This window comes from Mobula hypostoma, chromosome 3 (genome assembly GCF_963921235.1).
Source record: "Mobula hypostoma chromosome 3, sMobHyp1.1, whole genome shotgun sequence".
Classification (NCBI taxonomy): domain Eukaryota; kingdom Metazoa; phylum Chordata; class Chondrichthyes; order Myliobatiformes; family Myliobatidae; genus Mobula; species Mobula hypostoma.
In genome coordinates this window covers 62,854,947-62,877,010 of record NC_086099.1, presented here as the reverse complement: position 1 = coordinate 62,877,010, position 22,064 = coordinate 62,854,947, and the positions used below count along the sequence as shown (strand labels likewise).

The 22,064-nt window shown below is 41.8% G+C and overlaps 1 protein-coding gene across 4 annotated transcripts in view; it reads right to left on the bottom strand.

Moving 5' to 3' along the window:
- tec (tec protein tyrosine kinase) overlaps positions 1-22,064 on the bottom strand; it is a 173,754-nt gene that overhangs the window by 41,545 nt on the left and 110,145 nt on the right. For all 4 annotated transcript variants that reach the window (XM_063043186.1, XM_063043183.1, XM_063043185.1 and 1 more), the window contains 3 exons: positions 10,608-10,673; positions 8,512-8,566; positions 4,825-4,904 (listed from right to left, as the gene is read on the bottom strand). In XM_063043186.1, coding sequence (XP_062899256.1) covers positions 4,825-4,904; positions 8,512-8,566; positions 10,608-10,673 — 201 coding nt within the window. The remainder of the gene's footprint in view (positions 1-4,824; positions 4,905-8,511; positions 8,567-10,607; positions 10,674-22,064) is intronic.

Genomic DNA, 22,064 nt, shown 5'->3' with positions numbered 1-22,064 from the left:
TAAGGGCTTCGGCTCAACGGGCTTAGGCGGAAGCGGGCGAGGAGAGGAAAGTTTGACATTCATTTTCTGTTATTATTTGAGGAGAGGGGCATTATGAGTGTGAGGGCAGTTTGCTGTTCTCGGTGTCGGATGTGGGAGGCCCTGGAGTCCCCAAGCCTCCCGGACGTCTACATCTGCGCCAAGTGCATCGAGATGCAGCTCCTAAGGGACCGCGTTACGGAACTGGAACTGCAGCTCGATGACCTTCGTCTGGTCAGGGAGAGTGAGGAGGTGATAGAGAGGAGTTGCAGGCAGGTGGTCACACCGGGGCCACGGGAGGCAGACAAGTGGGTCACGGTTAGGAGGGGGAAGGGGAAAAGTCAGGTGATAGGGAGTACCCCGGTGGCTGTGCCCCTTAACAACAGGTACTCCTGTTTGAGTACTGTTGGGGGGGACAGCTTACCCGGGGGAAGCGACAGTGGCCGTGCCTCCGGCACAGAGTCTGGCCCTGTAGCTCAGAAGGGTAGGGCAAGGAAGAGGAGGGCAGTTGTGATAGGGGACTCGATAGTAAGGGGGTCAGATAGGCGATTCTGTGGACGCAGTCCAGAGACCCGGATGGTAGTTTGCCTCCCTGGTGCCAGGGTCCGGGATATTTCTGATCGTGTCCAAGATATCCTGAAGTGGGAGGGTGAGGAGCCAGAGGTCGTGGTACATATAGATACCAATGACATAGGTAGGAAAAGGGATGAGGTCCTGAAAGAAGAATATAGGGAGCTAGGAAGGGAGTTGAGAAAAAGGACCGCAAAGGTAGTAATCTCAGGATTACTGCCTGTGCCACGCGACAGTGAGAGTAGGAATGCGATGAGGTGGAGGATAAATGCGTGGCTGAGGGATTGGAGCACGGGGCAGGGATTCAAGTTTTTGGATCATTGGGACCTCTTTTGGCGCAGGCGTGACCTGTACAAAAAGGACGGGTTACACTTGAATCCTAGGGGGACCAATATCCTGGCAGGGAGATTAGCGGGGGCTACTGAGGTGACTTTAAACTAGAATGGTTGGGGGGTGGGAATCAAATTAAAGAGGCTAGGCGTGAGGAGGTTAGTTCACAACAGAGGGATGGGAACCAGTGCAGAGAGACAGAGGGGTGTAAAGTGAGGGTAGAAGCAAAAAGTACAAAGGAGAAAAGTAAAAGTGGCAGGCCGACAAATCCAGAGCAAGAATTAAAAAGGGCCACTTTCCCACATAATTGTATAAGTGCTAAGAGAGTTGTAAAAGAGCGCCTGAAGGCTTTATGTGTCAATGCAAGGAGCATTCGTAATAAGGTGGATGAATTGAAAGTGCAGATTGTTATTAATGATTATGATATAGTTGGGATCACAGAGACATGGCTCCAGGGTGACCAGGGATGGGAGCTCAACGTTCAGGGATATTCAATATTCAGGAGGGATAGACATGAAGGAAGGGGAGGTGGGGTGGTGTTGCTGGTTAAAGAAGAGATTAACACAATAGAAAGGAAGGACATAAGCCGGGAAGATGTGGAATCGATATGGGTAGAGCTACGTAACACTAAGGGGCAGGAGACGCTGGTGGGAGTTGTGTACAGGCCACCTAACAGTAGTAGTGAGGTCAGAGATGGTATTAAACAGGAAATTAGAAATGTGTGCAATAAAGGAACAGCAGTTATAATGGGTGACTTCAATCTACATGTAGATTGGGTGAACCAAATTGGTAAAGGTGTTGAGGAAGAGGATTTCTTGGAATGTATGCAGGATGGTTTTTTGAACCAACATGTCGAGGAACCAACTAGAGAGCAGGCTATTCTGGATTGGGTTTTGAGCAATGAGGAAGGGTTAATTAGCGATCTTGTCGTGAGAGGCCCCTTGGGTAAGAGTGACCATAATATGGTGGAATTCTTCATTAAGATGGAGAGTGACATAATTAATTCAGAAACAAAGGTTCTGAACTTAAAGAGGGGTAACTTTGAAGGTATGAGACGTGAATTAGCTAAGATAGACTGGCAAATGACACTTAAAGGATTGACGGTGGATATGCAATGGCAAGCATTTAAAGGTTGCATGGATGAACTACAACAATTGTTCATCCCAGTTTGGCAAAAAAATAAATCAAGGAAGGTAGTGCACCCGTGGCTGACAAGAGAAATTAGGGATAGTATCAATTCCAAAGAAGAAGCATACAAATCAGCCAGAGAAAGTGGCTCACCTGAGGACTGGGAGAAATTCAGAGTTCAGCAGAGGAGGACAAAGGGCTTAATTAGGAAGGGGAAAAAAGATTATGAGAGAAAACTGGCAGGGAACATAAAAACAGACTGTAAAAGCTTTTATAGATATGTAAAAAGGAAAAGACTGGTAAAGACAAATGTAGGTCCCCTGCAGACAGAAACAGGTGAATTGATTATGGGGAGCAAGGACATGGCAGACCAATTGAATAATTACTTTGGTTCTGTCTTCACTAAGGAGGACATAAATAATCTTCCAGAAATAGTAGGGGACAGAGGGCCCAGTGAGATGGAGGAACTGAGCGAAATACATGTTAGTAGGGAAGTGGTGTTAGGTAAATTGAAGGGATTGAAGGCAGATAAATCCCCAGGGCCAGATGGTCTGTGTCCCAGAGTGCTTAAGGAAGTAGCCCAAGAAATAGTGGATGCATTAGTGATAATTTTTCAAAACTCGTTAGATTCTGGACTAGTTCCTGAGGATTGGAGGGTGGCTAATGTAACTCCACTTTTTAAAAAAGGAGGGAGAGAGAAACCGGAGAATTATAGACCGGTTAGCCTAACGTCGGTGGTGGGGAAACTGCTGGAGTCAGTTATCAAGGATGTGATAACAGCACACTTGGAAAGTGGTGAAATGATCGGACAAAGTCAGCATGGATTTATGAAAGGAAAATCATGTCTGACGAATCTCATAGAATTTTTTGAGGATGTAACTAGTAGAGTGGATAGGGGAGAACCAGTGGATGTGGTATATTTGGATTTTCAAAAGGCTTTTGACAAGGTCCCACACAGGAGATTAGTGTGCAAACTTAAAGCACACGGTATTGGGGGTAAGGAATTGGTGTGGGTGGAGAATTGGTTAGCAGACAGGAAGCAAAGAGTGGGAATAAACGGGACCTTTTCAGAATGGCAGGCGGTGACTAGTGGGGTACCGCAAGGCTCAGTGCTGGGACCCCAGTTGTTTACAATATATATTAATGACTTGGATGAGGGAATTAAATGCAGCATCTCCAAGTTTGCAGATGACACGAAGCTGGATGGCAGTGTTAGCTGTGAGGAGGATGCTAAGAGGATGCAGGGTGACTTGGATAGGTTGGGTGAGTGGGCAAATTCATGGCAGATGCAATTTAATGTGGATAAATGTGAAGTTATCCACTTTGGTGGCAAAAATAGGAAAACAGATTATTATCTGAATGGTGGCCGATTAGGAAAAGGGGAGGTGCAACGAGACCTGGGTGTCATTATACACCAGTCATTGAAAGTGGGCATGCAGGTACAGCAGGCGGTGAAAAAGGCGAATGGTATGCCGGCATTTATAGCGAGAGGATTCGAGTACAGGAGCAGGGAAGTACTACTGCAGTTGTACAAGGCCTTGGTGAGACCACACCTGGAGTATTGTGTGCAGTTTTGGTCCCCTAATCTGAGGAAAGACATCCTTGCCATAGAGGGAGTACAAAGAAGGTTCACCAGATTGATTCCTGGGATGGCAGGACTTTCATATGAAGAAAGACTGGATGAACTGGGCTTGTACTCGTTGGAATTTAGAAGATTGAGGGGGGATCTGATTGAAACGTATAAGATCCTAAAGGGATTGGACAGGCTAGATGCAGGAAGATTGTTCCCGATGTTGGGGAAGTCCAGAATGAGGGGCCACAGTTTGAGGATAGAGGGGAAGCCTTTTAGGACTGAGATTAGGAAAAACTTCTTCACACAGAGAATGGTGAATCCGTGGAATTCTCTGCCACAGGAAACAGTTGAGGCCAGTTCATTGGCTATATTTAAGAGGGAGTTAGATATGGCCCTTGTGGCTACGGGGGTCAGGGGGTATGGAGGGAAGGCTGGGGCGGGGTTCTGAGTTGGAGGATCAGCCATGATCATAATAAATGGCGGTGCAGGCTCGAAGGGCCGAATGGCCTACTCCTGCACCTATTTTCTATGTTTCTATAATTCAGGAAAGACTTCAATCACCACTAGTCTGAACTGATTCTATAATCCAGACTCACTTTCAATTCATGTTCTCAGTGTTAGATTTACTTGCACAGCTTGTATTCTTTCGCACATTGACTGTCTGTTTACATAATTTTTCATAAATTCTGTGTATTTCTTTTTCCCTGTAAATGGTTGGTATACTTCTTGGATTAGACGCCTTCCGTCATGTTCAGTGTAAAAAAATTTAAAATAAATAAGTCTGCTTCAGAGGTCAAAATCCTGCAGTTTTCTCTAACCAACTTCACCTCAGTGTTCCCTCTCACCCCACAGCTCTTTTTGCTAGCTTATTTTACTGCATCAATTAAGTCAAACAATGAACTTGAAACCAAAAGTCAACTGCCAACAGTTCTTTCAAAAACCAAACTGTAGTTGATATACCCAAATAAAAGGCATGCTTAGTTATTGAAACAAGCATTCAAATATTAACAGTTCTATATAGGTGAAAATAATGTGTAGTCATCCAAAATATAATTTACTTAAATAATCCAAAGGTGAGAATCAAATCTATATGTCATAATGCCAGATGCAAGCGGTTCAAAGCCTTCCCAACCACACCAAGTGGGAAAATGAATATTTCTAATATTAAACCAAATAACCCATAAGTAAATAAACTGAACGTTTACCCTCCAAATTTTGTGTAAAGAGAAACTGTGTACATCCCAGACTGGCTGGAATCTCTCACAAGAAATCCTCCCTCTTTATCCTGTAAAATAAATAAAAATTAATATCTCCACAAAGTGATAACATACAAAGTAAATGAACAAGTGCAAAGTTAGTAGTTGATTTCACCTCAAAATCCCCTTGAATTAATATAAATTTAATGAATAAACTGAAGGCATTTTACTTTTATAATCCTGATTGGGATGGCATACCCATAAACAGAAGATTATGAATTTTATTCTTCTCTCCAGGAGTTAAAACATGCAATTTCAACAGGCATTTCAATAAAGTATTTCATGGGTACAAGACAGTCAGAGTGCCATATTTGAATTGAGATACTGATTGACACTCTGCAGGTTAGGCAGCATCTCTGGAAAGGAAACAAAATTAGTTTTTCATCCCAAGGCCACCATCTGTAGCTCAAATCCTTATTGAGTGCTCACTGAGGAGTCAGCGGTGTAAAGGATGAGCAGCTTTAAGTTCTTGCTTGTCAACACCTCAGAGGATCTGTCCTGAGCACAACACATAGATGCAATCACAAAGAAAGCTCTACTTCATTAGGACTTTGAGAAGGTTTTGTATGTTAGAGACTCTTGCAAATTTCTATAGAAGTACGGTGAAGAGCTCCTGGTATGGAGGCTCTAATGTACAAGATCACATGAGGCTGCAGATAGTTGTGGAATCAGCCAGCCACATCATGGGGCAATCCTCCCCACCACTGGGGACATCTTGAAGAGATGATGCCTCAAGAAAGTGCCGTCCACCATTAGGGACTCTCACCATCTGGGACTTGCCCTCTTCACGTCACTACCATCAGGGACCCACACTCAAATGATTCAGAAACAGCTTCTTCCACACCACCGCCCTCAACCCTGCCATCAGATTTATGAACAGTCCACAAACTCATGAACACTACCTATCTTTCTTTTTGCACTGTTTACTTATTTTGTCATTTATAGTAATTTTCTGCCTTTGCATTGTACTGCCACTGCGAAATAACAAATTTCATGCCATATAAGACAGTGATAATAAATCTCAATCTGACCAACATTTAGCTGTCAATGACTGCCTGAAAACAGATAATCTTATTATGCCCTAACTCTTATTGTATCCCCATGTTATAATGATGATTACACTTCAAAGGTTCTTCATCAACTGATGAGGCCAAGATCTTAAGATTGCAAGTTTTCTATTCAAAATACCTTAGAGAGACTACCAATGTGACAAAAGCAACACTGCAGAATTGACAAAAACAATATTTTAAAAGTCATCTAGCACCAATTTCACAAAAGTTGCGGTTAGGTTTTGAGCTTGCATTTTCTTTGGTTGTTACAACAGATACTTTTTGGATAAGGAACGTAAACGACATTGGATCAGGAATGGCCATTTGGTACATTGGCAAAAAGAATCTGATCAACATTAGTCTTGAATAAACTGAACATATTGAGCATTTGGAACCTACTGGCTAAGGAAGTTTAAAGACTCACTTCACTACGTGGAGAAATTTAGACACATCACAGATTTAAATGGTTGATCACTTAACCTGATAATGACACTTTTCTTGGATTCGCCAAGGGAAGCTGTACTTCAACATGCCTTCACAGAATTTTCTGGATTTCAATTAGATTACCTTTTATTCTTCTAAATGCCAGATGACGTAGACCTTGCTAACTCAATCTCTTGTCATTGGAAAATCCATTCTTCCCAGTAATCAATCTCATGAAACTTTGTGGTACCCTGTCAGTTAAGTATACTCAATCACAGAAGGAGATGCATATGTTTGCCATACTCCATCTGGGACTTTGATCAGATTAATTTACTTACAATTTGCAGCTGGCAATAAAGCCTAACATATCAATGACCTTCCTAACATTTTGTTGTCATCCTCAGATAAATAAAAGGACAATTTAAATGCTAGATTTGGGCAAAGAGGATCAGGGTTTTGGACTGAGTTGCAAAGTGAAGAGTCTCAGAGGCAGATAACTCACTGAGATCACAAAATTTAAACAGCAGAGGACTAAAAAGGAGAACGGAAATGTTAAATAGCAATTGAAATCTGCAATCTACCCTTTTTCCTAGCCTTCTTTCGAATGTCAGCCTACAAGTGACTGAGCTCTAGACAATGGTGCTTGGTCACAATGTGGCAGTTGTTAAATGGTGTTGGGAAACAGAATTCTTATCAGACAAGCCCCAAGATAAAAATAAAGAGGAAGTTACTCGTTAGCCAACTTAATTTTGCCTTATTTGGAACAACTAGACAAAATATGAAAACAACTCCCACGTCTATGCTTACCCACTACAACCTAATGGAAGGTATCACAACTGTCAAGCATGTTCAAACTAATACAAACAAAACAGTTGTTCACATTCAAGAACACTTCTAAACTATGATTTAAAAAGCAAATTGAAATTTAAAAAGGTTAAATTTTCTGATGCTCCTTACAACCAGAAAAAAACATTTCGTATTTCTCTAAATTGTACTGCTGTTATGCACATTCTAATTTTGGAAAACAATAAGACAAAGCAAAAAGAAACTACCTGCTCCTGCACTAATCTTTCTATTGGATATGTATGTGCAGCACATGCAGGGAAGAATACTATTTGTGTTGTAGACTGGCACGACAGCTAAGATGGAAAAGATATTGGCTCATGGTACATGAAATGGTAGGCTTGTATCCACCTGAATTTAGAAAAGTTACAGGAGACTTGGAATGAAATATAAAAGATACCATGGAGTGTTGAGAGAGTGGATATGGAAAGAATGTTTCTTTTCATGTGAGAATAAAAACCAAGGAACAACTGTTTAAAAGTAATGGGTCACCCTTTTAAAACTGAGATGAGCTATCTTTTTCCATAAAGAATGCTATAATTTTGAAATTCTTCTTCAAAAGGTAAAGGGAATAAGTTTTTGAATATTTTGAAGGCAGAGGTGGATAAATTCTTGAAAGAGGTTGACAAGTCACTAGAGGTAGACTGAATTCGGCCATGGCTATGGTGAAGCCATGGGGCTATGTTCTAATGTAATGGCACTACATCAACAAGTGACTTTAAAGGGGTTTATTTTCTGTAATGCAGTAACTTTGGGGAGATGCTTAGCTCTTGATCAAGCGAGATGACTTAATCAAGCAAGGAATGGAACAGGGGACAGAAGAAGCATGTATGTGTTAAGAATTGATGCTGTTTCATAAAACTGAAGGAAAATATGTTTCATCTGCATATGCAATGATTATGAAATAGATCAATACAAATAATTCAAGGTGGCCTTGATGAAATTTTGCTGAAATGTCTTCAAACAAGAACAGGGCATATTTTAATTTAATTTGTATGACTTAAGAAAATTTATTTAAATAAAGTATATAACATTTTATAAATGTTATATACTTTTTATAAATGGTTTATACTTCTTATAAATTTTTATAAAAGTTTTAACATTTCGTAATAATACTGAAATCTGTAATATATTAACTACGTATATCTGACATATCAACTACTACATTTGACATTTTGCAAAAAAAGGCAATGTTAAGAAATACTGTAAAGGTAGCCCAGATTTTGTGCTAGTCCTTTTGACTTTATCAGTAATTTATCCAACCGGTTTTTTTAAAAATGTGTAATTTCTTTGTAACTAAAAAAACGTATTTAAGCATTACCTCAGATTTTAGTAAATATTCTGCTTTACTTCTATTAGCATTTTTGCAATACCACCTAGACAAAAAAGGAAAACGGATCAGTGCATTAGGTACTTTCCAGCAAACTGTATCCCCAGCATTATAGTTTGTTTCAATTTTTTATAACCAGTTATTTACACTTTTGCAGCCCAAGGAAATTTGTATGAATTTTGCCTGCTGTAGCTTTGGGATATTCCAAGTTGATAAAAGGACTACACATTTGTAAATTCTTCCTAATATAATATATTATATTTTTAAAAGTCATGCTGGTGTGCCAAAGTCCATTTTGATGTCATCTGCATACTTACTAATCGTGCCACCTGCATCCTCATCCAATGATTAACCTATTTTAGACTGTTGGATGGATTAGAACGATTCTGATTATGATCTTTGAAAAAGCCTCATCTAACAAAGTAGTGTGAATGAGGGGGCTACTATTAATGGAGAAAACCTGTATTTTCAAAAGGTATTATTATTCACATCATTGGCAGCTATGCCTCAGTTTCGATTACACTCTCACCTTCCATTCAGGTTACATAAACCTTGGTTTGACGCTTGGTGCAGTAATGAGAGTATTTGGCACTATAAGAAGTGCTGCCTTTGGGATTAACAATAATTAAACCAAAGCCCTATTAGGTGCCTCAGGTCACAGAAGAAGAGTTATCCCATGTGCTGTTCAATGTTTATCTCTGGTCTCTGGCAGAACAAGTTTAAATTTATTTTAACATCTATTCTAACAAAAACTATCAATGGCCTCTAAAATATTATAATGAATGGAAAAGGCGGCCCCTTTAGATCCCTAGCTGATGGGTTAGTTGGGCCACTCTAAATTGCCTCTAGAGCGTAGATGAATAATCGTTGAAATGAGAATAAAACAAAAATAGGATTAGTATAGGGTTAGCGTAAATGGTTGATTGACAGCCATCATGGACCCTGCAGGTTATCAATCAAGCATTAGCTATGAAGCTGTAGCTATGGCTATGCCACTGATATAGATATCAATGATAATGCCCTTACTGAAGCATAGACACTGTGAACTTGTATTGCCAAGGTTCCGGTTGGAAAACTGCTGTCTGCTCACCCTCCTTCTGAAAGGGCCTTTCAATCTACTAGCACAGTGTTCTGCTCTGCATGCAGCCTCCACTGCTTCCACGGCATTATGTATTGTAAGCACAATACCTTCTGAAGAAGGAAAGATGGGAGAAAGTAGAGAAAAAAATAGGAGGGAACAGATGCAGGGGTTCCCAACCTGGTTAACGGTAGAAGTCCATGGCATAAAAGAAGGATTGGGAACCCCTGACTAGGAAAGAGAAAATAATTGTTGTGGAGGAGGATGGGGATCAGAGACCGAGGTGGAAAAAGAGACCCTATGATATCAAGACAAAGATAAAAAATAGAGAGAAAGGAGCAAAAGGGCAGAGGACAAATATAGAGGTTCTTCAGGAAAGGAGAGAGGATGAGTAGAGATGGAACAAAAGAGAAAGGGATGAGCAGGGACAATAGGGAAGAGAAGGAGTGGAACAAGAATGTTGGGGGAAGGACAGACTTGCTGCCTTATGGCAACTTTCACAACTTCATGGTATTTCAAAGCATTTCAAAACCAATAAATATTTTCAGAGCCACAAACATGAGGAAACCTGCAGATGCTGGAATTTCAAGCAACACACATAAAAGTTGCTGGTGAATGCAGCAGGCCAGGCAGCACCTATAGGAACAGGTACAGTCGATGTTTTCAGAGCATAGTCAATATTGCAAAGTATAGAGATGTAGCAACCAATATGGTTGCATAAGTAGCAAAATAAATAACCTTCTGAGATCCTGGGTGAAAAATACACACTGTGCACAATACCACCAGGCAATATCACATCTGTCTCTGAAAGATGCCATGGGACCAGTTTAGTATCACATCTGACAATAAAGCATTCCTGCAGTATGACATCAAAACATCAGCCTAGATTTTGAACACATCTGTCTGGAGTGGGAATTAAACTCATGCTATCCTAAGTTAAAACTTAGGGTAATTTAACACAAAACAAAATCTATAGTATGACTGCAAAATAGAAAACTGTTTGACTTACTCATATTTTTCTAAATTACTGGATTTCTTCTCAGTAACATAGTTACTTGGTATGTAACCCTCATTTCTGTAAAGAAAAAATCAAAAAATCTGATGATACAAGTACCTTTAACATTTCCTTGTATTTTAGGTCTTGGCTTTATACTGTCTGAGACTGTGCAACAGTACAATTCTAAAGTTGTACATTCTTTCAATGGCTTCATGTTTCTAATGTCAGTTGTCCACTTTCATATATGGGTACAGAGATTTAATGCAAAACTTATAGACCATCTAAAAGCAGTATTTCTCAGTAGCTACCCATTTCAATTCCACTTCCCATTCCCATTCTGACATGACAGTCCATGGCCTCCTCTACTGCTGTGCTGAGGCCATACTCAGGTTGGAGGAGCAACAACATATGTTCTGTCTGGGTAGCATCCAACCTGATGGCATGAGCATTGATTAAGACCATAAGACGTCAGAGCAGAATTAGGCCATTCAGCCCATTGAGTCTGTTCCTTTATTCCATTATGGCTGATCCTGGATCCCACTCAACCCCATACACCTACCTTCTCGCCATATCCTTTGATGCCCTGACCCATCAGGAAACTATCAACTTCCACTTTAAATATATCCAAGGACTTTACCTCCACCGCAGTCTGTGGCAGAGCATTCCACAGATTCACTACTCTCTGGCTACAAAAATCCCTTCTTGCCTTTGTTTTAAAAGGTCATCCCTCAATTTTGAGGCTGTGCCCTCTAGTTCTGGATACCCCCACCACAGGAAACATCCTCCCCACATCCACCTTATCTAATCCTTTCAACATTCAGTAGGTTTCAATGAGCTTCTCCCGCATTCATCTAAATTCCAGTGAATACAGGCCGAAAGGTGCCAAGCACTCCTCATGTGTTAACCCCTTCATTCTGGACCTCCTCGTGAACCTCCTCTGGACTTTCTCCAATGACAACACATCTTTTCTGAGATATGGGGCCCAAAACTGTTGACAATACTCCAAGTGCGACCTGATTAGTGTCTTATAAACTCTCAGCAGTATCTCCTTGCTTTTATACCCTATTCCTAGTAATTTCTAAGGTAGGGTTATGTTCGGCACAACTTTGTGGGCTGAAGGGTCTGCATTGTGCTGTAGGTTTTCTATGTTTTTATGGATACAATAGGGTTTTTTAAGACTTTTGGAGCTTAGTAAAATAGAGGGCTATGTGCTAGGGAAATTCCAGGCAGTCTCTAGAGTAGGTTACATGGTCGGCACAGCATTGTCGGCCGAAAGGTCTGTAGTGTGCTGTAGTAGGCTTATTCAGAAAGTCAGAAGGTATGGGATCCAGGGAAGTTTGGCCAGGTAAATTCAGAATTGGCTTGCCTGCAGAAGGCAGAGAGTCGTGGTGGAGGGAGTACATTCAGATTAAAGGATTGTGACTAGTGGTGTCCCACAAGGATCTGTTCTGGGTCCTCTACCTTTCGTGATTTTTATTAACGACCTGGATGTGGGGGTAGAGGGGTTGGCAAGTTCGCAGACAACATAAAGGTTGGTGGTGTTGTAGACAGTGTAGAGGATTGTTGAAGATTGCAGAGAGACATTGATAGGATGCAGAAGTGGGCTGAGAAGTGACAGATGGAGTTCAACCTGGAGAAATGTGAGGTGGTACACTTTGGAAGGACAAACTCCAAGGCAGAGTACAAAGTAAGTGGCAGGATACTTGGTAGTGTGGAGGAGCAGAGAGATCTGGGGGTGCATGTCCGCAGATCCCTGAAAGTTGCCTCACAGGTAGATAGGGTAGTTAAGAAAGCTTATGGGGTGTTAGCTTTCATAAGTCGAGGGATAGAGCTTAAGAGTCGCGATGTAATGATGCAGCTCTATAAAACTCTGGTTAGGCCACAATTGGAGTACTGTGTCCAGTTCTGGTCGCCTCACTATAGGAAGGATGTGGAAGCATTGGAAAGGGTACAGAGGAGATTTACCAGGCTGCTGCCTGGTTTAGAGAGTATGCATTATGATCAGAGACTAAGGGAGCTAGGGCTTTACTCTTTGGAGAGAAGGAGGATGAGAGGAGTCATGATAGAGATATACGAGATATTAAGAGGAATAGATAGAGTGGATAGCCAGCGCCTCTTCCCCAGAGTACCACTGCTCAATACAAGAGGACATGGCTTTAAGGTAAGGGGTGGGAAGTTCAAGGGGGATATTAGAGGAAGGTTTTTTATTCAGAGAGTGGTTGGTGTGTGGAATGCACTGCCTGAGTCAGTGGTGGAGGCAAATACACTCGTGAAGTTTAAGAGACTACTAGACAGGTATATGGAGGAATTTAAGGTGGGGGGGTTATATGGGAGGCAGGGTTTGAGGGTCGGCACAACATTGTTGGCCGAACAGCCTGTAATGTGCTGTACTATTCTATGTTCTATGTTGACATACTTAGGTATAGAATGTTCTGTCCAGATAGTATGCAAATAATGCTTTCTATTGTATTTCAGTGCTTCTAACAATAATACACCAATAACAAATTAAGGACTATTTTTGGCCCAATGTGTCTTCATTATTCTACTTTATCTCCCTAACCCAAGATTAAAAGTTATCATTTCATGTAAATTCAGGCCCTGAAGTAGTACAGATCAGCAAATCATGGGGAACCTTACAAAAATTTATCAATAATAGCAGATGCACAAAATGATGAGTCCACTTCTGTCAGAAGTGCTATTCTATTCTAACATTTGTTACGGAGAATAGTATTTGTCTAACCAGCAACATGTGTGGTAATATAGTAATGATTTGCAGGATCAGATCGGTTGTGGTTGCAATCTGCTGTTCAAAACCTTACATTAGCAGTTAACTTTAATTTTAAAATTAATTGTCTAAATCCTTTTACCTGTTGGGAATTCAACTAGTTATTTAACATTTTAAAAATATTTCCAATATACTTCCAAAGTGAGGTTAATGGGAATATTTCATCATACTTTGGCAAACCAGTAACCTTCTCACTTCAACATTTCAACACTTCAACACTTCATGTGTCATCACCAGAAGTCGTTACCCAATTTCCAGATAAACAACAATCAGCACAGTTGATTGTCAGTTGATCTGACAGTTATTTCTGTTGAAAAATTTGGCCCCAAAGTTGAGTCTATCATCTTGCAGTATCATCCCATTAAGCATTTTGCTCAGTATTAATTTAAAACGTCAACAGCATTTGCTGTTTCATTGGCCCTTCACTCAGCTCTGGAAAAACCTGGACAATAAAGATGCAAAGGTCTGAATGCTCTTTATTGATGTCCCTTGAGGCTCACTGTTGGTCAGGGTTGACAATGGACGGTGTGTCCCAGCTGGCTATGTGATATGCAGGGCGGTATGATATAGGGAGCAAGCTGGTGCCTATGTAGCACGCTTCCACTCTCCACAGAGCTGATGAATCCAAACCAAAGGCAGACACTGATACAGTTTGCCACCAGTGGTGTCGAAAGAGTTGAACTCGTAGGACTACCTTAGGGACTCCAGCTCCAGATTTTTCCTTGGGGTTTACTCCCAAAGCCTCCCCCATGAGGCCACAAAGCAGCAGTTGTTTGAGATCCCTTTTCCTTCTTTCTGGCAACCACAGCTGACAAGCCTGATCTGCCTGAAACAACTGGTTTTAAGGCACCAGTAACCTGCCTTTTCCCTTCTCCTGTCAATAGACGTAGCTCCGCCACACTTGAAGGCCAGGAGCTGGACTTGGTTGTTGGAAGCTAGTTGAGATGTATGCCATCGGAGCATTTAATTGGAAGTGGAAGCTTATCCTCACTACCACACCTGGCTATAACAACCTTAAGGAACCATTTGACTGCGGCTCAGCATTCAACACCATCATCCCCTTGAAACTCATCCTTTAGCTCCAAGGGATTTGGTACCTCCCAGTGCAACTGGATTCTTGATTTCCTCTCTGGCATATCCCAGTCAGTATGGATTAGCAACATCTTCTCCACAATCATCATCAGCACAGGTGCAACATCAAGATGCGTGCTTAGCCCCCGCTCTATTTACTTACATTCATGACTGTGTGGCTAAGTACAGCTACAATGTTGTATTTATGTTTCCTCATGAGACACCATTGTTTTTAGCCAAATCAAAAATGGTGATAAATTGGAGGGAGATTAGAAATCTGGTACCACAACAACAATTTCGCACTCAGCATTAGCAGAACCAAAGAGATGATTACTGAAGAAGAGGCCAGAGGCCCGTGAACCAGTCCTCATTAGGGAAGAGAGGTAGAGAGGGTCAGCAGCTTTAAATTTCTTGGTGTCTGTCCTCAGACTAGCATATACAGAAAGTGAAATCACAAAGAAGGCTTGGCAGTTTATGTAGATTTGATATGTCACCAAAAGCAATAGATGCACAGTGGAGAGAATCCTAACTGGTTGTTCACAGCCTGATATGGAAATATCAATGGCCAAAAATTGAAAATGCTACAGAAAGTGGTCACTTCAGCCCACGACATTGTATGCAAAGTTCTCCCCACCATTGAGCACATTTATAAGCAGCGCTGCTACAAGAAAGCATCATCTATCAAAGACCCCCACACTCTCCAGTCCATGTCCTCTTCTTGCTACTACCCATTGAGCAGAGATACAGAAGCCTTGGGTCCCACAAAACCACGCTCAGGAACAGTTATTACCCAGGCTCCTGAACCAACATGGAACGCTTCATTCGCCACTACTCTGAACTGATTCTACAACCCACAGGCTCACTTTGAAGCACTCTTTGCAAATCTTGTTTTCAGTATTAACTTTTATTTACACAGTTTGCCTTCTTTTGCACATAGATTGTTTGTCAGTCTTTGTCTGTTTATGTTGTTTTGTAATAAAATTCTATTGTGTTTCTTTTTTTCCTGAAAATCTCTGCAAGAAAATTAGTCACAAGGTAGTATATGGAAATATACACTCAGTGGCCACTTTATTAGGTACACCTGCACATTAATGCAAATATCTAATCAGCCAATCATGTGGCAGCAAGTCAGTGCATAAAAAACATACAGACATGATCACGAAGTTCAGTTGTTATTCAGACCAAACTTCAGAATGGGGAAGAAATGTGATCTAAGTGACTCTGACCATAGAATGATCGTTGATGCCAGGGTGATTTGAGTATCCACTGGGACTGGCACACACAATAGTCTCTAGAGTTTATAGAAAATGGTGCAAAGATCAAGAAAATCCAGTTAGTGGCAGCTCTTTGAGCAAAAATACGTTGTTAATGAGAGAGGTCTGAGAAGAATGGCCAGACTGGTTCAAGTTAACAGGAAGGTGACAGTAACACAAATAACTACACGTTACAAAAATGGTGTGCATAAGAGCATCTCTGAAGGCACATCATGTCAAACCTTGAACTGGACGGGCAACAGCAGCAGCAGACCATAAACGTACACTCATTAGTCACTGAATGTATATGTACTATAATAATACATTTAATTTGAACTTTTGAACTCAAGTACACTGTAGCTTAAGAAATTTCTTTGCATGTTAATTACAGTAAAATGGGATTGGGATAAAAGTGCAAATAGTGTGGAAATTTCAGATCCAAGACTCATGGAACAGAGCTGGCCAGTTTTTATATGTAACACCGCATTGTAACTAACATTCTTAACTCAATGTACACCAATCTCCATTGATGCCCTGCAATTCCTCACAGTCCTCACAATGTAATACAGCAAGGGTGATCTTCCCAGGATACTATTAAAAGGATACACCATTATATAACTATAATTTCCTATTATAATGGAGTGTTTCCAATGAATGGATGCTACAATGAAGGAAGGTGCCAGGAGAGTGGTCTCAAGAAACCAAGACAACCAATACAGGAATCAGAATCAGGTTTATTATCACCGGCATGTGACATGAAATTTATTAACTTAGCAGCAGCAGTTCAATGCAATACCTAATCTAGCAGAGAAAAATATAATAATAGTAATAAAGAAAATAAACTAATACTAATAAATAAGTAAATCAATTACATATATTGAATAGATTTTAAAAACATGCAAAAACAGAAATACTGTATATTAAAATAAAAGTGAGGTAGTGTCCAAAGATTCAATGTCCATCAAGGAATTGGATGGCAGAGGGAAAGAATCTGCACAGATTGTGGTCTTCCAGTTAGAAAGTCGAGGATCCAATTGCAGAGAGAGGTACAGAGGCCCAGGCTCTGCAACTTGTTGATCAGGATTGTAGGAATGATGGCATTAAATGCTGAGCTATAGTCGATGAACAGCATCCTGACAAAGGTGTTTGTGTTGTCCAGGTGGTCTGAAGTCATGTGGAGAGCCGTTGAGATTGTGTCTGCCATTGACCTATTGTGGCAATACGCAAATTGCAATGGGTCCAGGTCCTTGCTGAGGCAGGAGTTCAGTCTAGTCATGACCAACCTCTCAAAGGATTTCATCACTGTCGATGTGAGTGCTACCGGGTGAGTCATTAAGGCAGCCAACGTTATTCTTCTTAGGCACTGGTATAATTGTTGCCTTTTTGAAGCAAATGGGAACTTCCACCCGAAGCAGTGAGAGGTTGAAAATGTCCTTGAGTACTCCCACTAGTAGATTGGCACAGGTTTTCAGAGCCTTACCAGGTATTCCATAGGGACCTTCCACCTTGCGAGGGTTCACTCTCTTTAAAGACAGCCTAACATCAACCTCTGAGACAGAGATCACAGGGTCATCAGGTGCAATGGGGATCTTCACAGCTGTAGTTGTGTTCTCCCTTTCAAAGTGAGCATAGAAGGTGTTGAGTTCATCTGGTAGTGAAGCATCGCTGCCATTCATGCTATTGGGTTTCGCTGTGTAGGAAGTAATGTCTTGCAGACCCTGCCAGAGTTGCCGTGCATCTGATATCACCTCCAATCTCATTCGAAATTGTCTCTTCACCCTTGAAATAGCCTTCCTCAAATCATACCTGGTTTTCTGGTGCAGGCCTGGGTTGCCAGACTTGAATGCCACAGATCTAGCCTTCAGCAGATGATGTACCTCCTGGTTCATCCACGGCTTTTGGTTTGGGAATGTACAGTAAGTCTTTGTGGGCACACATTCATCCACACAGGTTTTAATAATGTCAGTAGCAACTGCAGCATTCAGGTTCAAAGATGAATCCCTGAATACAGTCCAGTCCACCGATTCAAAGCAGTCCTGTAAGCGCTCCTGTGCTTCCCTTGTCCATACCTTCTTAGTCCTTACTGCTGGTGCTGTAGTCTTCAGTCTCTGCCTATACTCAGGGAGTAGAAGTACAGCTAGGTGATCAGACTTCCTGAAGTGAGGGCGTGGAAGAGCACAGTAGGCATTCTTGATGGTGGTATAGCAATGGTCCATCCAGTGTGTTGTTTCCTCTGGTGTTGCAAGTGATCTGTTGACGGTAGTTGCTTAGTGATTTCTTTCAGACTAGCCTGGTTAAAATTTCCCAAAACGATTGTGAAGGCATTAGGGTGCGCTGCTTTGTGCATGTTGATCCCATTGCTCAGATCATCTAAAGCCTGCTTGACATTGGCCTGAGGTGGAATGTAAACTACTACCACAATGGTCCCAGAGAACTCCCATGGTAGGTAAAAAAGACGGCACTTTACTGCTAGATATTTCAGGTCTGGTGAGCAGAATTGTTTGATATGATATGTTTGTGCACCAAGACGAGTTGATCATGAGGCATACTCCTCCACTTCTGCTTTTGAGAGACTCTATAGATCTATCCTGACAGTGTATAGTAAACCCATCAGGTATGTACTTTGACAAAGAGGGTATAAAGGACCTCCAGGATTTAGCCAGATTCTCCTGGCAGGAGATTATCAACAAGATCTTTAAAAGGAGATTAATGTATTTAATGAATATGCCTTGCTTTAGGAAATCCTGCAACTCCCCTGGCTACAGTAAGTGAAGCCTCTGGTACTTTGTCTTTCAAACAGCACCAATTCAGACAAAATGGAGTTTGTTCAACCTGATTGTTCCACAAGTAAACATGATTTTTCAAATCATTGAGGTCCAAATCGGACTACAGATTTGTTTTGTGTGGTATATCACCTTTGACATATGTGACAAAAAAAAAGATGAACTTTGTGTCAAATAAATGAAAGACAAATATCTTGATGAGCATGAAGCCATCCAGAATTGCACACAATATTATTCTACCCATTGTTACCCCAACTTTCAACAGCACAGTGGAATATTTATGAGGAGCTGTATTATCAAACTTCTATCCCAGTTCTCCTTATGAACAGTTGTTCAAGGATTTTTTTTATTTCAGATGCTGTGTACATAGTTTACTGCTATAAAACATTAATTTATAGCAATTTTAAAAGTGCACAATCATGACTAACAGTCCCACATCCTCAAAATCTCTTCAGTACATGAAGAGGAACTAACCCTATATGTGGAATATATTTCTATTGCCTACAAATTTTGTATCCTCTCTAGCCATGGGCAAAGTAGCTAATGTTGTTCTGTTATTCAAGAAAGGAAATTGGAGTACTCCTGGAAACTATGGACCAGTGAAGTTTCACATCAGTGGGAGGAAGTTATTTGGGGAGGATTCTTGGGGATAAGCCTAATTAGGGACAGTCAGCATGGCCAAGTTATCACTGACTTGATAAACAGATTTCCAGGATGTGACAAACGAGCTGTGGATGTTATGTACATGGATTTTGGCAAGGCATTTGACAAGGTACCTCCTGGTAGGCTCACCCACAAGATTAAGATGCATGGGATGCATAGTAACTTGGCCAGTTGTATTCAGAATTGGCTTTGTTTATAGAAGACAGAGGATAACAGTCGATTAAACTTACTGAGGCAAGAGGTCCATGACTTGTAGCAAACCTTCCTTAAAGGGGAAGGAGAAGTATTTTTTTTTTTACACACAGAGAGTGGTGTGTGCTTGAACTGCACTGCCAGGGCTGGTAGTGGAGACATGGAGACAAATATTAAAAAGGCATTTAAGATGTGTTTAGATAGGCGCATGGCTGTGCAGAGATTAGAGAGATAAGGAGAATGAAGTGATGAAGTGTTTTGAGAGGTAGGTGATGAAACATATCAACTCCTGTCTGAAAGGCAAGTTGATTGACTCCAATTTGCCTATGGGCACAACAGGTCTACAGCAGATGCCATTTCATTGGCTCTTCACACAACCCTAGGACATCTGGACAGCAAAGGTGTATACATCAGGATGCTCATTATTGTCTACAGCTCGGCATTCAACAATATCATGCCCTCCAAACTAATCAATAAGATTCAAAACCTTGGCCTCAAAACCTCCATGTGCTACTGGATTCTCGTTTCCTCAACTGCAAACCCCAGTCAGTTCAGATTAGCAACAACATCTCCTCCACAATCTCCATCAGTATGGGTACTCCACAAGGCTGTGTGCTTAGCCCCCTGCTCTACTCACTTTACACTTATGACTGTGTGGCTAAGCACAGCTCCAATACCACATTCAAGTTTGCTGATGACACTACTGTTGTAGGCCGAATCAAAGGTGGTGACAAATCAGCGTATAGAAGGTGTTACGTACCCCGTAACTGGGTTGCCAAACCAGCAGAAATGGATCACTCAGTTGGAGTCTGGAGTACTAGAACTAAGAAAGTTTTATTGAAGAAACAAGCAACACAGTAATCGAAAGGATAATAAATGCAACAATTCAACAATGATAACCACACATGTGCACAGAATTAAGATAACAGCATCAATCAAGCTCTATCGTTGTCTAGGGGTAAATGACCAATTTCAAAATGACTCAAAGTTCAGTCCAGTTTGTAGTTCAGTTCGCAGTAATCGTTGTCATGGCGATGGACAAGGTGGGGAAGAGAGACAGAATAGGAACAACTCATCATTCAGCACAGCTTCACTCACAGACCAGCGAGATGGCTCACAAACAGCATTTGGGCGGGTCCTTGGTGATGTCACCTGAGGTCACCGACTGTGACCCCTCCTCCAGATGCGGTCGATCCTCTGCAGTGAACCCGGCACCCAGGCAAGGGCGGACACACACCGGGTTCCCGCTGATCGTACCTTTCCACCCTGGTCGTTGTCTGGCACTTCTCACCCACTCGTGAGAAGCGTACCGCTTCCAGGGTCTCGTTACCTCGGGTGGCGTGTGTGTCTGTCTTAGCGAACCTGTCCCTTTTTATCCCCCTGCTGGGGTATCGCCTGTCCATCACTTCAAACAGTTCAGGGTTCAAAGGGGGGGAGCCGCTCCAGACAGCTCTTCCTCCCACATCCCTTCATTACACATCTCCAGACGCTGCTCCATTGTTCCTTATCTCTCCTTCCCCTGAGGGCAGGTAGCAGACCAACTGCTGATGCCACTGATGCTAGCCCAGGCCAGCAAACATCTTAATTTTATGTGTATTCTCGTAACACTTCCCTCCTTTAAGGATTTTTACCGGGAGGTAAAAATTACAAACATGACTACATTATCTGATACATACACAATATACATCTTTAACAGTTATTTAGCTAATACAGAGAATTTGAAGCTGTCAACACCTTGACAGACAGTCATCACATTTTCTGTTCCTTTTACACGTGTTATTAATAATCCCTTAGACCAGGCTCCAACTCAGCAAACTTCATAGTGGCCAAAAACACTGATGAATTGCGACCAATGTAACCTCTCATTTGGTTTTGTCCCGGACCACAATAACAAGGGTCGTCCCATTCCGACTCAGTTTTCTCTCGCAAGGGCTTAGTAGGAGGGGGACGGGTATTGACCGCAGAGTTATTGCAAAACTTCCTGCAGTACCCCACCATCTCCAAGAGCCTTCTGAGGGCCCTCTTGTCTGTCGGGGTTGGGAGGTCAGCGATAGCCTGCACTGTAGCTTGCATCACTGCCAGCTGCCCCTGTGTCACCACAATTCCCAGGTAAGTGACATTCGTGTGGCCGAATTCATTTTTTCCACGGTTCACTATCAAGCTGGCTTCAGACAGCCGTGTTAAATTGCCAATACACACCTCTGTGTTCATCAGCCCTTCAGTCACTGAATTACTCAAAAAATATGGGTGTTGTTTACTTGGCCGCCCTATTGTAACCGACATAACCCAACGTCCCAGTTCTTTGCATTTCCTCGGGACAATCAAACACATAGGTGCGAGTCGTTTAATTACTCCTTCTAAAGATTCGCTTTGTTCGGGGATTAAGGGAGAGACCTTATCAGTAGACCTGGCCAAAACAATAGCCTTCTCCCATCTGACCGTTCCCATCCTAGTCTTTTCAAAATGGTTCTTTTCTCTTATCAGGGGGCCCCTAGCTTCATTGATTTCCACGCTAACACCGACTAGGTTTGTTAGCATATCAAAAGCCGGTGACCGTCCCAGTTCGCGTCGGTCATGATCAATAAAATTTTTCCCCCTGGGCAGCCGGTAAATCTCTTTCATGATTCCACCAACTGTTTCCTCCAGCACCGCAAAATGTCCACCGGGGGGTACCTCGTGGGCCATGTTAAAAACCTCATCCCCATAACTCTTTTGCACCACC